Genomic DNA, 19,181 nt, shown 5'->3' with positions numbered 1-19,181 from the left:
AAGCTACATGATTTTTCATGCTTTTTTATGTAATATGTTTTGTAATTCTAATATTTGGTAATATATTTGCATGGCAAGGGTGGATTACCTGCATCAACATTTTTAATACCAATTTTTTACCTTGAGCACTCTGCTCTAGAACTAATTAATATGAAGTTCTGCATATGATGGCACGGTGACCTAAAGGTTAGTGGTTCGATTGTTGCCCTTTGTCTATGTGTGTGTTTATGAGTGTGGAGTTTGCATGTTTTCCCTGTGGTTGGTGGGTTTTCTCTGGGTACTCCAATTTCCTTCCACAGTCCAAAAACATGCAGATTGGTGTTCCCAAATTGCCCAGTAATGTTTGAATCAGTGTGTGTGTGTGTGTGTGTGTGTCCTGTGATAGATTGGCAACCTGTCCAACCTGTCACTGCCTTGTGCCCAAAGACTCCAGACCCCCTGCAACCCTGTACAGGATAAGGGGTTTAAAAGATAAATTAACATATAACTGATATCGCTGCTACAATACCAAATAGTTTACAAATAGTACTTATTGACCTGCACTCACCTGACAACTCTAATTGCACTAAATGTGGTCTCCCATACTTCGTTGCACCACGGGCCTAGAAAAACATTTCCTATCAGTGTATGCAAGCTGTATGGAGGAATGACAATTAAAGCCACTTGACACTTGAAAGGGCATGCAAAACAATAAAAAAATATATATATTTATACAAATGTGTGTGGGGATCCCCTTGACACGTGTTATTTAGGTCACACACAACCTACATCCAAAATAATGAGTGGCGCATGTGTAAATAAATGTAGGACACCCCTGCAGCTGCACGCGCGCTCTCTGGAAACTACGCGAGAGAGGGCGCGAGCTGAGAGAAGAGGAAAGGAGAGGAGGGTCGCGCGAGATAACAGAGCTCAGCATCCTCACGTTCATCTCTCTCCGTCTCTCTGCGCTCGGACACAATGCACTGATGGAGCACTCCGCTTAGAACGTCGCGGCATTTCACGGAGGGGAAAAAAAAGCACGAATCGGTTTTGTTGTCCTGTGGATTTGGAGGAAGGGAATAAACATGTAGGGGGGACTGAGAGCCAGGGCTGCGATTCGCTCAGGATGGAATGGACTGATGAAGCAGGGATACCGAGCTGGCATGCAAGCGAGAGGTAACGTCCGACAAAGCGGTTTATCAAACCATTCCCTCCTTTTATGGAAACAAATGAAATGATGAACTAAATGTTGCGAAATTTATATATATTTTTTATCAGCATTTGAAATTGCATGCAGGCCTTTGAGCAAGCTACAGACACACACCACACACCACACACACACACCGATCTACCATCTGTTTCATTTTCTTTCTTTCTACAATTCATCATTCTAATGCCGTCGTGACCCTGCGAAACGAAATGCATGCCTAGTTTTCTTTAACATAGCCAAAGGAATTGTGTAGTCGGCATTTTGCAGTCTACACCCTTTCCGGAACTAATTCGAATTAATAGTAGAAAGCGCGTGATTGATTGATTTATGTGCTGTAAAGATGATTGGGAAACAGCTGTTTGAGTGGGTCACGTGGCAAGAGGACGCACTGAACCCCGAATTACTCTTTCCTCTCTTTGTAGGCACACTACAATTGGTGTGATATAAGGGCTTTTACCTTCTGCTTAGCTTATTCCTGGTTGTCTATGAAATAGGCCTTTAGTAGGCCTGCTATGGATACTTGCATCATCATCATCATTATTATTATTATTAGGTTTAAGGATCACTATTTATTACTACTTATAACATATGTAATTTATTCATTTCAGTTTTCTCTATCTACTTTTTTTATTGCATTTAATATTTGTGTATTAAATGCAATATGGCGGCATAGTGGCGTAGTGGTTCGCACTGAGCCTTGCACCTTTGAGGTCCCGGTTCGATTCTCGCCTCAGTTCTATGTGGGTGGAGTTTGCATGTTCTCCCTGTGCTTGGTGACTTTCCTCTGGGTACTCCGGTTTCCTCTGGCAGTCCAAAGTCTACAGATTAAGCTAATAGCCGTTCCCAAATAGTTTTGTATTGTGTGTGTGCATGCGCATTCGTGCACGTCTGAGATTGTGTGTGGCCTGGTATGGATTGGCACAATGTCCAGGGTGTACCCAGTGTACAACATAAACGATATAGAAGATGAAAGATGAATGGATGCAATATTTCTATAGTAGTATGGTGTGTCTGTGTGCTAAATGTATCGCGGTGACACTAATTCCAAGAAAAATTCCCAAAACATGTATATGATAAAGGAAATGATTCTGATTTATTAAAGACTCAATCAACTATTACTGTAGATAGCCTACTCACATTTACATATTTAATGCCACATTTTTGACATTTTTCGAAAGGAATGTTAGTTCATATGTAGCTGGCAGTTGTGTCCACTTGCCACTAACAACTGTTAGAGATAGACTAGGCTTACAGCTGTTTAAACATAGCAGTATGGGTCCACCCAGAAGCCGAGGTGAATTTAGATAGAAATGCAATATGATACGATACAATGCAATGCAATACAGTACAATAAAATGGAGTGCAATATACAATGGTGCAATACCGTACGATACAATACAGGACAATACAATACAATATAGTGCAATAAGATGCAATACAATGCAATAAAATATAGTGTATTAACATGCAACACAGTGCTATACTGCATAGCAAATCATTAATGTACAGTTTCTTTTTGGATAATGAAATCTTTACTTGATTCATATATCAAATGGACCATGCCATGATATTTCTAAATATTTCATAACACCTCAATTTACCCCTCCAGAAAATAACCACTGCTAAAATAAATGCTAAACCTAATCATAATTTAACTAAATTCACTCGCTCACTCATCGTCTATACCGCTTTACAGGTATAATAATTGCGGTGGGGCCTGGAGCCTATCCCTGGAGATTTAGGGCACGAGGCTGGGTACACCCAGTACATGGTGCCAGTCCATTGCAGGACACACACACATACATATACACACATTCATATGCAATGTGGAAAAGCCAATTAGCCTAATCCGCATGTATTTGGACTGTGGGAGGAAACCCACCAAGCACACAAGGAATGTATTGGAATATTTTCAGGAAAAAGGTTCAATAATCAACAGTGCTTGTTACATTGAGATGCTTATTGAAGCGCTGAAGTCTAAACCTCTGATAAAACACGGAGGACTGCTATCCAATGGTGGTGTGATCTTGCATGACAATGCACATTTAAACACTTCTGCACACACTGTAGACGGTCTACAAAAACTTCCTTTTGACTTGCTACAGCATCCTTCCTATAATCCTGATATTGCTCTATTGAAATTTTGACTCACCCTCAGATGAACCCTAAATGTATTAAAGTGGCATCATTGATGTAGCCTGTCTCCATTTTAAAGCATTCCTGGCAAGATAAGGCTTTCTGTGGATCTTATGGTTACTGTCTCTGAAAAGAAAAAGTTGTTTACATGTAAAAGAATTAGGCTTTGTAACAAAATGTGTCAGTTTGGGAGCTGAGGATTATCTCCTTCTTTTTTTCACGTGTCGGAGCAATTCAGTTAAGTGTTAATGCGAAATCCGGGGTCTTTTTTCCACACGCCCTCAATGAGTCTTCTATTCACAGTAGGATGCAGGCAATCATGGCTATTATTATTAAAAAGCATCCCACTGATTTCACCCTGCCGTGTCACAATGCATGTCTCAGACTGCGACAATCAGCTAAAATGCAGTGTGATGTTTTGGATGCCATTCCTTAAAATAAGCTTTTCTTTAATTTGAACCATTTGTTTCACATTTTAAGACGGCTGTGTCAGTTTAATGTGTAACCGAATCAGTCGATGACGTTTAAGTGTGTTTGCTAAACATTGTATCTGGATGCATTCTTGTATATGGAGCATTGCATGGTGATGATATTAGGAGCCTCAATCTATAATAAAGAGTAGAGTGCTTCCAGATGCTGACCTACTTCATCTAGCCTACTTATTTTATTTAAATTCCCACGATGCAACATGCTTTGTTATACAACTGAAAAAAATCCATCAGGCAAGTTTTCTTTCTTCTAATTAGCAAAAGGTCTTTGATTTTGTTTTTCTTTTATATTATGTTTTGTTGATTTAAAAAAAAAAAAATTTTAATAAACATTTGCCAGTACGAACTATTTTGTAAATTACGAGGGGCGTTCAAGTCAAACCGGGACTGTTGATTGCGCAGAATAGGAGAACACAATTATTAGAGTAAAAAAAAACTTTTTTTCTCACTATATAATCCCTTGACACACTAATGCACTTATCCCCGCATTTCACTAGTGCTTGAAAACCATTAAGGTAAAAAGATTTTTATGATCAGACAGTCTGGTTCACATCATCGTCAGGACTGTACAGGGGATGTACCGATAACTCACAGTTAAGTTTCTGTAACAGGCGTGTGGTGCAGTGGGCAGTATATATTTTATATATATATATATATATAAAGAGAGAGAGAGAGAGACTAGTGAAAGCCATGCTTTTTTCAGGTTGATGCACAAAGTCATTTTGCACACTAACAAAAAAAACGATGACCCATGTCTGCACTCGATTGCGATATGAGTCAAATGACACTTGTTAAACTAGGCAGTTCTTGGTCATGCTGTGTGTCAAAAGACTGTTTTGTGAGTTTATGACCCAGCATTCCTTGCATAATGTAATTAAACTGGACTTTCATAATTACTTGAGTATGTAAAAGTTTTTTTTTGGACGATTTTGTAATATTAAAATGTTTTATATAACACAGATTTAGCCCATATTTATTAATACCTATTAATATATTTTTCATTATTCTTTATAACTATATATATTAATAGCCTGTTTGTAGGCCTAATATTATAAGATTATTATGTATAAAAAACTATTAGACTTGGCAGCTGTGTTTGTATTGATGATGACATGTTCACAACACACACACACAATTTGATCATTCGTGCTCTATAAGAAGGTTAATAACATTAGCTTCCTCTAATTCACATGACATACAGTATGTCAAGCCTTTGACAGCATATCACACCGTGAGACAGGGCTTGACAAAATCTTTCATTAATTTTTGGCATTTTTTCAACAGCGCTTTGAGTCTGTTTTATATTTTCTGTTTTTTTTTTTTTCTTTTTACACTTTTACATTCCAATTTAGGATCACTGCTTCTTTGTGATCTTATGTGTTAGTTACATTATGTGCGTATTGTACTTTCTGTTTTTTTTACACCACAAATGTAGAAAAAACAGTAAGCCTACCTGATGCTTAAATTATTTCACTAAATAATCCCAAGGTGTGCTGTTTTAAAATTACAATGGCTTCTGATGGTCCGATCTGCAAAAAAAAAAAAAAAATCACTGCTACATACTTGAGCTCACAGATACTGTACCTGTGATTGCCTAATGTTACCGTGACAAAGTGTGAACAAAAAGTGAACGCTTTCCTGTTGCTCACGATTAACAATTTGGCAGTGAGGGATGTAACTGAGTACATGCACTTCGTTACTGTACTGAAGTATATATTTCATGTATCCGTATTTTATTTGGGAAGTTTCATTAGAGAATACTTTTTACCTTAACTCTACTCAAAAGTACAGCAAATATCTATACTTTTACTTAACTACATTTCTGCATGTAGTAGTATTTAAGGCGGGAATTTCGCCACCTTGCTGACTATTATGCATAATTGCATGACTTGTATTCCTTTGAGACATGCCTAATAACGTCTGATTGCAGACAATGCTGAAAACGCACATTCACAATTGGGGAAAGAAAGAGAAGTACTCTGTACTTTAACTCAAGTACACAAGTAAATGGAGGAATTCTACTTGTACTTGAGTAATATTGGCCCTCGGGAATCTCTACTTTTACTCAATTATAAGCTTTGTGTATTTTGCCCGCCTCTGCATTTGGGTTGAACTAAAGATGCTCACGGTTTCGGTTTTGTTTTATTTCCTCCCGAATTACAGCTTGGAACTTTCTAAATGCTGAGTGCTTTTTGTGCGTGAATTGATTCCCAATAGTTATCCAGATAATTACTTTTGTAGATCGGCTTGTTTACAACCTCTGCTTAGTGATGTGGGAAACACCTCTTTCTACAGCAGTGTTTGATGATCTCTTGTTATATGCTTTCAGGCAATGCATCGTCGACCAACAGGGCAATGTGTGCAGGAGCACAGGTCACATGACAGGTAAGAAACATTTAAACAGAAAGGATTACAGGAAAATACTATGCAATTCAGGTCGTTCAGTTGTAGACTACAGACTCGGTTGTAGACAGTTGTACGCATTCTTGGCCATAAGATTCAGAATCTTGAAGATTGCGATGATTTTTGACCTTTTCATGCACAACTATTCAGCAGGAAAATAGCATTTTGGAACAGTTCCTATCTATCTGTCTTAAGATTTTTGTCTGGAACAGTGGAAGTTTGTATTACTAAAAATCTTTTTGTATTCCAGATTATCTGAGTGAAAACGCAGAGAAAGCACCACCGCTTCAAGCTCACACGCTGAGAGAATTTGAACAGGTAAGACTCTTGAAACTTTTCAATCCTATTATAAATTGAGAAATATAAAATTAAATTAAATGAAATTAAATCCTGTTCCATAAAGGCATGATTGCACTATTCTTTCCTCTTGTGTCTCTACTATGAGAGAATTGAGAAAGTATGCACGCTCATGTATTCTGGGGGAGGAAAAAGAACATGTACAGTAACCCTTTTTTTTTAGCAATTTATCTAGGTTTTAAAAAATATCTTATAATCTAACAGTGACATGTGGATGCTTTCTGAGGCATAACAACAATGCAAAAAAAAACCCAAAAAAGAACAAAAGGTGAAGAAATAAATAACATTTGAAAGAGTTGTAACATATTTCACCAGTGTTTTTTTTCACTGGATATTATTAGAACAGTGACAAATTTGAGGAATTAGGTTACACCGAAAAACTGATTAAACATTTGGGTTTGTTGTTGAGCTTGTTTATCCTTGGGGGAGAGTTTGGGCTGCTGCCACCTTGTGGACATGTATGGGAATGTCAAATCTGGTGCACATGTACAAATGTATGATTGTCCTGCTTTTATTAGATCCAAAAGACTAAAAAAAAAAAAATTACATAATAATGGAATAGGTGGGTAGATGTCTGAAGCAGCATGATCAGGATGTTAAAAGTATAATTTTAAATGAATTACTAAATTACAATTTAAATCAAATAGTATATATATTATACTTTATGGTACCTGTTTTGACAACATCGTTTCCAAAGTTGAATTTTATAAATATATATATTTTTTTGTAATTTTGTACCATTTTGTAATATTTAGTAACATGGGTTTTGTTATGTCCTATTGTGTAAGTTCTCCAACTTAAAAAGATTAGAGAGGCCTGAAAATTTCATCATAGGGTTACCTCAACTATGAGAGACGAAATCAGAAAATAAAATCCAGAAATCACATTGTAGAATTCAAAAAGAATTTATTTGCAAATTATGGTGGAAAATAAGTATTTGGTCAATAACAAAATTTCATCTTAATACTTTGTTATATACCCTTTGTTGGCAAAGGTCAAACGTTTTCTGTAAGTCTTCACAAGGTTTTCACACACTGTTGCTGGTGTTTTGGCCCATTCCTCCATGCAGATCTCCTCTAGAGCAGTGATGTTTTGGGGCTGTCACTGGGTAACACGGACTTTCAGCTCCCTCCAAAGATTTTCTATGGAGTTGAGATCTGGAGACTGGCTATAACCTTGAAATGCTTCTTACGAAGCCACGCCTTATTGCCCGGGCGGAGTGTTTGGGATCATTGTCATGCTAAAAGACCCAGCCATGTTTCATCTTCAATGCCCTTGTTGATGGAAGGAGGCTTTCACTCAAAATCTCTTGATACATGGCCCCATTCATTCTTTCCTTTACACGGATCAGTCGTCCTGGTCCCTTTGCAGAAAATTGCCCCAAAGCATGATGCCTCCACCCCCATGCTTCACAGTAGGTATGGTGTTCTTTGAATGCAATTCAGGATTTTTTCTCGAGTTTTTACCAAAAAGTTATATTTAGGTTTTATCTGACCATATGGCATTCTCCCAATCCTCTTCTGGATCATCCAAATGCTCTCTAGCAAACTTCAGACGGGCCTGGACATGTACTGGCTTAAGCAGGGGGACACGTCTGGCACTGCAGGATTTGAGTCCCTGGCGACGCAGTGCGTTACTGATGGTAGCCTTTGTTACTTTGGTCCCAGCTCTCTGCAGGCCATTCACTAGGTTCCCCCGTGTGGTTCTGAGATTTTTGCTCACAGTTCTTGTGATCTTTTTGACCCCACGGGGTGAGATCTTGCGTGGAGTCCCAGATCAAGGGAGATTATCAGTGGTCTTGTATGTCTCCCATTTTCTAATAATTGCTCCACAGTTGATTTCCTCACACCAAGCTGCTTACCTATTGCAGGTTCAGTCTTCCCAGTCTGGTGCAGGTCTACAAGTTTGTTTTTGGTTGACAGCTCTTTGGTCTTGGCCATAGTGGAGTTTGGAGTGTGAATTTTTAAGGTTGTGGACAGGTGTCTTTTACACTGACAAGTTTAAACAGATGCCATTAATACAGGTAACGAGTGGGAGACAGAGGAGCCTCTTAAAGAAGTTGCAAGTCTGTAAGAGCAAAAAATCTTGCTTGTTAGTAGGTGACCAAATACTTATTTCATTGAAGAATATACCAATTATATTATTAAAAATCCTACAATGTGATTTTCTGGATTTTTTTTTCTTATTTTTTCTCTCATAGTTGAGGTATACCTATGATTAATAATTACAGGCCCCTCTCATCTTTTTAAGTGGGAGAACTTACACAATTGGTGGATGACTAAATACTTTTTTGCCCCACTGTATGTTCTAGATATTCCTTTAAGCTAGACCATGAGGTCATTTTCTCTACGGTGGTAAAAGACTCAGCCCAGCCCTGATCAATTATTTAGACCCTGGTATATGAGAACATACTGGATGATGTAATGCTGAAGTGCCTGTTTTTGTGCACAGCATGCACTTAAAGCTATCGATGCTGTCTGCAGTGATGTTTAACATAAACATCATTGCTGTAATTGTTTCATGATAGAATCATATAAAAGTACTGATCAATCAAATATCAAATATACATTGAAAAATACTAGATGACTTATTACCCCCAAATACAAAATTATTACATGATATAATGTCACATTTAGGATAGTTTCCACTAATCAGATAATAATAATATTATAGTAGCACCGTATTTAATTATTATTATTATATTTATGTTTAGAATTTTCATTATAGGCCTATTTAAATTTTACAGATAGGCTTTTGGTTCAGTTTTCGATTGAAAGATTACAGTTGAGATTAGAGATCAGAGAATTTTGCAAGTGTACAGTAGAATAATAATGATAATAATAATAATAATAATAAAAGTTCTCCAAGACCTTGGTGCAGTATTGCAGAAAATTTACAGTAAACAGTGACATGCTCGACACCATGTTGCATAAAAAGGGTTTGTCCAGTAGGGGGCAGCACCATGGTGAATTGGAATGTCATCCATTTCCACTGCAGAGTTAACCTATTAGTTGAAAATTGTGTAAAAGTCTCAGACGTGTGCCACTTTTTATTTTAAATGTATATAAATTATTTAAGCTTTTACAGTTTTCTGTCCTGTAAGCCAGGCTGTTTTGATCTTTTTATACACTGTAATTCAAAAGAACTTTATATCTCATTAATAAAGCTAAACTTGTTAGTGCTCCTTCCTCCACCTGTTACCACCAAATGGGACAAACATGCCTTAATTTAAACATGAGCAATCATGTGTTTACATGGCTAAAACTTTATAAAGAATAGATTATCAAAGGTTTAAACGCAACCTTTGGTAAACCTGTATCAGTCTTACATCCAGCAAGCCTACCTGTATTGAATTCATTTCTGGCTACGCATTTTAAGATTTTTAAAAGTGACGATCTGTTTGGCTCGGACATTTACATTTATGGCATTTGGCCGGACACGCTTGCCAAATAAATTAAAATCATATAAGTGTTAAGTAAAATCATATAACCTTGTGTGTTTTCCAGTGGGGTATTGTTACAGGTCATCTGCATTGCTAGCATAAAAGATATGTATGTTATTATGTAAAAATAGGCAAGTCTAATACAACCCAACATACTACTCGACCATATTTACTGGGAAAAAATAACTAGATTTTAGTGAGAGCAAATGTAAATTTAGACTGGGAAAAAACAGACAAAGGACCCTTATAGCATTTGAACAGTGCTAATGTTATCGACTTGTTTGATGCTGGTTTGAGGTGCCAAGGCCCTCATGGGTCGGAGGCTTTTACCTCAGTCTGATGTGTTACACTCAGGGAGTATCAGACTACTCCGATGATCCTGTCTGCTGAAAATGGCTCCATTAGTCTCTCAATGAACGCTAGATACCACACAGACCTACTGCTCCAAGATCAATGATTGAGAGTTGGAAATTGATCAACCGGGATCTTCCAGCTGTACCCCCCATTCATCAGATGTAAGACGAGAAGGAGCATTTATTATATTCCTTTAACGTTATTTGTCCGAGACATCCGGTTAGCACTGGCTGTTGGTTTATTTAATCTTTTGCAGCGAACTTTCACAAGAGGAAGCTCCAGGAGATCTGTTGCACCTGTTCTAAAATAGCAGAGCATCCCCTGGCTCACTCGTGTGATTAGTGTCAGATTCTCAGCTTCAGAGATCATGGTTACAATCATAATTACACACTCACCACCTGGCAGATGGGCCTTTTAACTTGTCTGACCTTCACCATGTTCTCTGTCTTTATGGTTCAGGATTACTGTAATACTTGATATCTAAATCTAAATAAAACACTACTGGCATCGCTGCCACTGCAGTGAATACCGTTTCTATGATATCAACTTTCTTGTCATATCATCTGCACAGGAGTATTATAGGTGTTGTTTTTGTTTTTTTTTCAATTCAGAACAGTTAACAGTAAGTTCCCGACTTACGAACATTCGAGTTATGAATTTTTTCCTGTAAATACAAATGGACCTCGCATTACGAACATTAGTAACAAACAAGTTGCAGAGGTAGCTCACTTGTATTGTGGAAAAAATATACACTGCAGTGCACCAGATACAAGTATTTACAATTATATACAATATTTTTTTTTTAGTGTGTAAGTGAATGTACAAAATGTCCAAAGTCCGCTATATTATATGTCAGCTGACTCCTCTGCGTGATTTGGCAAGAGTATAATCCGGAACAAAATAACCCCACCCTGAGTGGGTTATTTTATGCTTTAAATTGTATATTTGTGTCACAGGTATATAAGACTCACTTTGTCAGACTTACGAACAAATTCGACTTACGAACGTTTTCCTGGAACGGAACTTGTTTGTAAGTCGGGGACTTACTGGAAACTTTTTACAACATTTTTCACATTTTGTCTGCTGAAAACTCTTTCTAAACATACTCATTTAGTTTAGTGTCAAAATAGCTAGCTTTAATCTTTTTCCAAAGTACACAAATGCAACTCTTCTGAAATAGTTTTACAGTATATACAATAATATATAAAAACAAATTATTAGATCATGAAGGAAATAAAATGGGAAGGTAGAAAATCTTTGATTTTTAGGTTTTGGAGTGATTTTAGCATGTCTTCTGAATTTCCTCTTTCTCGCCTTCTCACTTAATCTCTCTCTCTCTCTCTCTCTCTCTCTCACTCTCTCTCGGGTGATCAATTTTCATATTGCTGGTGCCTGTGCTCTTGTGGGCCAGTCCTTCAGCTAGGCACAGATTCCTGGGATACCTCCCCCTGAGTAAAAAAAGCCCCAGTCCTCAGCCTCCCTGCCCCAGAGCACATTATGACTGCATAATGGACACAGCTCTGTAACTGAGGGCCTTCTCTCTGGCCCTTTAGCAACCTTCTTTTGTGTGTGTCTGGGTGTTTTTCATACCAAATGTGTGTGAGTGCGTATGGATTGAATATGGGGCTATAGATTTTAAATCGCGTTGTAGTTTAGTTTATCCGTCGTTTTTATTGCGTTTAGTGTTTGTCGCGATGTCGTCGAGCTGAGAGTAGCGGGGGGGCACGCGATGCCCCCTGAGGTGAACGCACACACCGGACATGTCTAACAGTTACCGAACTCTCTCACAGCACCTCAATGACCTAAAGAAGGAGAACTTCAGCCTCAAGCTGCGCATCTACTTCCTGGAAGAAAGGATCCAGCAGAAGTACGAGAACAACAGTGATGATGTCTACAGAACGGTGAGTGGTCGAGTTGGAGTTGGATTTGTGGTGTTCTGTTGATTTGGGAAAGTGACCATAGCTCATAGAATATATATATATATATATATATATATATATATATTTTTTTTTTTCTTTCTTTCTTTCTTTTTTTTTCATCCTCTTTCCATTGCCAAAGCTAATTTTTCCACCAGCTTGGTATGCGATGTGGACAAGATGACCATCATGAAAAAAATATATATTCCACCCATCTGATGTAAAATCAACAGGACTGTGATTTGTTTGGCTGGTGGCGTGTGATTATCTTTTTTTTTTTCATACAATATGAATATACAACACAGGTCAGGTTCTTAAATTCAGTTAGAAAGCAAAAATCTCTATATATAGAATTTCAATATTGGAGTCATAATTTGTCCAACGTATTTTTTTTGCCTTTAATACAAGAATGAAACTGACGTTATCCATAAGTGTTTTTGATTAATAAGCAAAATATTAATGGATTGAATGGCATAAATTTTAATTAACTCAATATCAGCAATAATGCTGTCTTGTGTGTTTAAGGCTGCAGTGTATGTTATATGCTTATATCGAACTGCATGGGGTCACATTGCAGAAATTATCGCATGTTTTTTTTTCGGTGTTGCAGATATTCCTTTAGTAATGCTCTCGGGAATACCAAGCTCTATTCCTGGAATTTGATGTGCATTGTATGTGTTTTTGACTTGACGTTTATGATACATTTCTTTATTACATACAGTTCTGTAAGGTTCTGCTTTGCAGCCGCTAAGTCTGGTCAGCCCCTAATATGAAAAGGATGGAAGTTGTATTTAAAGCCTGCAGTGCCGGAGCATCATGATTGTTTTCACACCCGGTATCTGATTACAGACTGAATTGATTAGAATTGTGTTCGCTAAGGCACGTAGCTACCCAGCAACTCTTTAATCTGTGTCGCAGCCAAACTAGTGACATCCGGTACGTTTCCCCAGGACCACCACACATATGAACCTTACTTGTACATGACATAGTACACAAAAGTAACTCACAGCTGTTCAAGCTTAAAATAGGCTTCAGTGTCCCTTATTTTAAAATCATTTAAGGCTGCATGAATAGGGTTGCTTCGTGATATAACTACTGTTTGTGCTCACCTAAACTCATGTCTGAGTTGTTTTTAAATGTCTGTCTCATGATATGATATCAGAGTCTATTTAAAGACCCTATTCTTGTATAGCCCTTCCAGCAACCTCACGTTGGTTTTTCTAGAGTCAAGTGGAATCTAGAGTTTAGATTGTAGAGTTTTTGGGGAGTTTTTTTTTTGTTTGTTTGTTTTTGTTAATGCACTAACAGAAAAATCTCCTATATCATATCGTATTGTTTAAGATAGGACTCAAGATTCAATGCACCAGAAGTATCGTATAAAAAACAATATGTCATATAACGAACTTCATAATAACTTAAGCCATTTCTCATAAAATATGATAATATTTCAAGTTAATTAAGTCGACACTACATTATCTAAAAATTAAAAATAGTTCCCACTTCAGTCCCCATGAATCAGTCGAGGCTCAGTATAGAGGTTGAAAAGAGGTAAAAACAACGTTATTCTAAATCATAGCTAAGTGGCAAGTATACTTCTGCATTACCTTGTGACAAACATCACCCAGGAACTGAAAGATTCTCTAAAATCCTTACGGTCTGGGAAATGGGATCACTGTGGCTTAAAACAAGGTCGAAGTCTCTTTACCTAAATGCCCATATAAATTTCAGTGTGTGCTGGAGTTTGCCTACAATCAGCACTTTCTATAAAATAATACTTGTTTTGCAATAACAGGGCTTTTGGGATATTGTTAAAGTATCCTGGCTCCTGGCACCATCACTGAGTCTGCCTGGTTATCATCCGGACAAGGTGACTCCAATATGCAGCTGCTGTGTGTATGTGTTTGCATACACACCTCTCTCTCTTACATAACATCTTGATAGACGAGACAATTATCAGACAAAGGCAAACATGACAGAAATTGTCTCCACTCTTATGAGACATCTGTATCATCTATCATTAAGCCTCATGAAATGCTGGTACTGTACATCAGCCATAATCCCCGTAAAGAGCATGTCGTTTTCTGGTCCTTATGACTGAATGGAAAAATGATGCCACTGACACACATACGCACTATAACGAGGCAAAGGATTAGAGTAGTAATGCTTAAATTGGTATAATTCCAAACCCCTAATTTATGTGTTCATTTCAATGCTTACACCATGAACCTTATGTTAATGGTTAATCCTTAAATATTTACTGTATACACATACACATACAGTAGGATATCCTGTCTTTTTAATGAGTTTATTCAATTCTGTTCAATTACATTTTATTTGTATAGCACTTTTAACAATGGATTGTTGCAAAGCAGCAGCAGGAAAACGTGAAACAAGTGAGGCTTTGTGTAAAACTATCTGATAAATCTGATCAAATATTTGGTAAATTTGTAATAGGAATAATTGATAAGATTCTGCAATCAGCTAATTTTAAGATGTTTTATGATATGTTGCATCAATGATATAGTCCTTTACAACTAGCTTTGAGTTCCATAGGCATTTAATTAGAATTTTATTTTAATCATGTTCACATCATTTGGGTTGTTCAGTTAATAAGCCCATAATTTAGTGCAATATTAATGGGTAAACTTTTAATATCAATGTTTATTGTTTTAACCTGTATTGCAATAAATCACAGTCTCTCTATTCATAAAGATTAGGAAATGGCAACTGGGAAATGGTTAATTATTTAAAAGCAATAAAAGATTTTGTTCTCTTGAAAGAAATTGAGTTGAAGCTCGATATCTCAAAACTCTTCAGAATGCAATGCTTATAATTCCAAAGGAACGATTTATGCAGTTTATGAAACATACCCTCGTGATACTGAATATAAAAGTAAAAAAAAAATTCAGTTTAAAAATTAAAAATTGTAATGAATAAATTTGAATTCTTTAAAAAATGAAAAAAAGACCCATTTGAAAAAAAAATAAAGGTATCTTGAATATTGAAGTATATTTCTATTTATTATTTTATAATTAATATTAGAAATTCAAGACCATGAAAAAAACTGTGGATTTTAGTCATATTATATCTTTAAACATGATAAACTCTAGTTATTTTTATCATAATAAATATGTATAATATAATGTTTATAATTACCTCTAAATATATTATAATTATTTTAATCATATAATAAAGTTTAAAATGATTAAAAATCTTGAAACAGGCTTAAAAATCATATAATAATACCCAAGTGAAATATTTGTTGGAAAGAATTAACTTGCTAAGATAATCTTAACTATAACCTATTTTAATCAACCTAATGATTTTTATATTTTACAATATAAAATATTGGCGTTCAAATCATTTACTAAAGAGAAGACACAGTAGTGATTAGATTCTTAGCTACAGGAAATATTTGACTGGTGCAAACTTGGGGAACATACTGTATTCATCTTTGGGAACTGAACATGCAATCACAGACACCGCTTGTACATTACTGGAACTCGGCTGGGAGTCATTGTCACGTCCCCCGTCATAAGTTCTGACCTCCGTCTAAGCTGTTTCCATATGTTTGGGAGTTCCTGGGAGGCCAGCATTTCAGATATGAAGCAGGCAGTACAGATCATCGCTCCCGTTGACTGAGAATACTTTCTAGCACTAGTGAAAGCCTGCTGATATTCTGCAAAAAACAAATGTCCTGGTTTGACTTGAACACCCATTGTGTAATGTGTCAGGTATACAGTATACAACATTTGCTAATTTTGTAGTAGAAAGAAAAATCACTGAAGGTCCATTATTGGTTTTATTAAAAGTAATATGCTGCAGATGTGATCGTGTGCATGTTTGTGTGTATGTGAGTGTAAGTAAAGGGACATGGTACTCTGCCTGCTTAGTGTGATTCATGTTATTGAATATGGATGGCCCTGCTTTTGACCCCCCGTCCCACAGCAAGTTATCACTGGGTCTCATTTCACCAGCGAGAAGCATCTGCTTAAAATGCATTCTGTCTCTATGGGCAGAGGGACATAAAAAGCTGTGTATGTGTGTGTGTGTGTGTGTGTGTGTGTGTGTGTGTGTGTGGTTGTGCACTTTAATTTGATCCATCATAAAATCAATGGGCATCACATCAAATCTTATGATTATCCCTGAGATAATATAAGAAGTAGCTTTTAAAAAAGCGTGTATGAGGGTTGAGGGTTGTTTAGAGAGACCAATTGTCCCTGCAAAAAAGGATGACATTGTGGGGACATTTGGCTGTTTTCCATATGACTTTTTGTTACTGAGATTAATTTAAGGGTTATATTAACGTGTCGGTTGGTGCAGCAATAATACGTTAACTATGTCAGGACGGTCCTCACAAAGGTAATTGTGTGTGTGTGTGTGTTCTTGGAAGGGTTTCTATATAATGCGTGTTGCTCACTGTGTGCGTGACAGTGTGCATATGAGTAAGTGTGTTAAATATGTGCATAGGAATGTGTGTGTGTGTGTGTGTGTGTGTGTTGCTGCCAGAGTTCTCCAGAAGGTCAGCATCAGTAAACACCATCAACCTCAGCCTTCTGCTCTTCTGCCCATAAACACTCACCGCTCAAGTTACACTCTGTGCCTGCAGAGAGGACGTCTACTGTAATGTCCTGATTTTCACCTTCTATCCACACTTTTTTCTTAATTTATTTCAATAAAATAAAATACCATGCCAAAATTGTGTGGGTCAGCTCAGTGTGAATTTAGTATGATGTCGCGAAACGCTATAAATCCACCTTTGGCAATTTTGCCACATTTGATTAATCAGCTTGCGATTGTGTTGATGGCATAAAACTAATTAGTCTGCAGTACTAAATAGAAAAAGGAAAAAAGTGTTGGTTGGTGTTTTGGTATTAGTTAGTGTTTAGTTAGTGCCTGGATGTGATAAGATTGCGCTGTGTTTGTGCAATCGACTGCCTGGTGCGTTCGTGTTCGTGTTTGTGTGCGTGTGTGAGTGTGTTAAAAAAGCAGGTAAGTGGACAGCAGCTGTCGAGGTCCAGTTCTCAGTCTGTGCCAACAACACATTTCTCTCTGCTAAATATAGCCTGTGTGACAGCAGTGAAAGATGCCCCAGCTTTCCGCTAACTCCACTCTGCTTCATCACAAGACTTGGCTGAGCAGGCCACACACACACACACACACACATTGACAAACACATATAACACATATAACACATATAACACATATAGTACATAATATTGAAGCAAATGAACAAAAACGTAAATGCTATTCAAGTAAAATAATGTTTTATGTATAAAATAGTATACTTTACTATATATTCTTACAAATAACCTATTAGTAATACCTGTACACCTACTTATTCATGCTATTATCTAATGGCCACAGCACAACAGGTTTTGATCATGGCAGCACCCACAATAGCAGGTTTGGCTATGGCATGACTGTTAGTACCAGAGGGCTGGTGTAAAATTCTTATAACTACCGGTCTCCGGGAGATTATCATGCATACACGATCAGCCATAACTATTAAGATTAAAATCAACTAGATTTTGGGTTTTTCTTTTGTAACTTTGGGCGCCTCAGGGGATCTTTCTACGGAATCCCTGGGTGTGTGCTGGAGTGTCCTGCAGTGGTGCGTTAGCAGCAGATCCTTTGTTGTTGATGGGCCTCCTCGGCTTGGATGTCTGATCAGATTAAGATCTGGAAAATTTGGAGGCAGGGTTAACAACCTCAATGTTTTTTGTCTGCTAAGGCTGTGATGCAGGCTGTGATGCACTGAGTGTTCTGATACTATTGGATTAGATTGGGCAAGCAAGCCTATTAGGAATAAATGAGTCTTGTTTGCTCATGGTTTGCTCAAAGTGATGCAATAAAGAAAAAAACATCCAGTAAGCTGCAGTTTGATGGATGGAAATGGCTTGTTGATGAAAGATGTCATAGGAGAATGACCAGACTGGTTTGAGCTGACGGAATGACTGAAGTAATTTAGTCTTAAAGTGAATAATCACTCTTTACAGTTGTGGTGAGCAGAAAAGCATTTCAAAAAGCAAACATTGATTCTTGAGGTGAATGTGCTACAACAGCAGAAGACCACATTAGGTTCCACATTTGTCAGCCAAGAGCAAAAATCAGAGGCTGTAGTGGAACAGACTCACCCAATCAATCAATCAATCAATCAATCAGTCAATCAATCAATCAATCAATCAATCAATCAATCTTTCTTTTATGCCAAAGTTAAATTGATATTTAATCAATAAAATCAATATTTTATCATAATGGATATTTCCAACATGATAAAGCTATTGTCTGGGTTTGTGAACCAGGATTCATGGACATGACAATGAGTTCCGTGTCCTTTGCTGGACTTCCCGTGTCACCAGATCTGAACCCTTTGGAATACCTTTAGAACACCTTTCGAATATAGAAGAACGGGAGACTTGCCTCATGAAAGTGCACTGAAAAATCTGCAGGGATTGTGTAAAACAATCATATGAAGTGAATCTCAAAGGAAAGTTTCCAGCATCTTGTGGAATCCATGCTGTAAATAATTGAGGCGGTTTTAAAAGCAACGGGAGGCATCAACTAAATATTAGCTTAGTGTTCTTAATAAATCAAATAATAAAAGAATATACTAAAATTAGGCTTAAACACACATTAGAAATATGGAGCTGTGCGTAAAATGCAAATGGGAGCTGTGAAGGCAGGTGGATGCAAATGTCACCCATTTATTAATAAACTCAAAATGAAGCGTTGAAGCGAAAGGTCAAAACCAGGAACAATGAACTCAGAAATCAATGTTTAAAAGTGTACACTGGAGTGGCAAAACCTCTCCATGCAAAAGTATTTGCATGTTCCATATGACCTCAAACATTATGTGGAATAAAATTCAAATTTGTTTAATTAGTGACAGTCAT

At 37.1% G+C, this 19,181-nt stretch overlaps 1 protein-coding gene across 1 annotated transcript in view; it reads left to right on the top strand.

Moving 5' to 3' along the window:
* The first annotated feature begins 907 nt into the window (after positions 1-907).
* The window catches only part of LOC128512845 (myomegalin-like), a 64,392-nt gene continuing 46,118 nt past the window's right edge, over positions 908-19,181 (top strand). Inside the window, exons 1-4 of the mRNA XM_053486299.1 lie at positions 908-1,155; positions 6,143-6,198; positions 6,467-6,534; positions 12,160-12,270. Coding sequence (XP_053342274.1) covers positions 1,106-1,155; positions 6,143-6,198; positions 6,467-6,534; positions 12,160-12,270 — 285 coding nt within the window. The 5' untranslated portion in view covers positions 908-1,105. The remainder of the gene's footprint in view (positions 1,156-6,142; positions 6,199-6,466; positions 6,535-12,159; positions 12,271-19,181) is intronic.

The sequence above is a fragment of the Clarias gariepinus genome, chromosome 25 (genome assembly GCF_024256425.1).
Source record: "Clarias gariepinus isolate MV-2021 ecotype Netherlands chromosome 25, CGAR_prim_01v2, whole genome shotgun sequence".
NCBI classification, from domain to species: Eukaryota; Metazoa; Chordata; class Actinopteri; order Siluriformes; family Clariidae; genus Clarias; species Clarias gariepinus.
The sequence above is the reverse complement of the archived record's forward strand: the minus strand, read 5'-3'. Positions and strand labels throughout refer to the sequence as shown.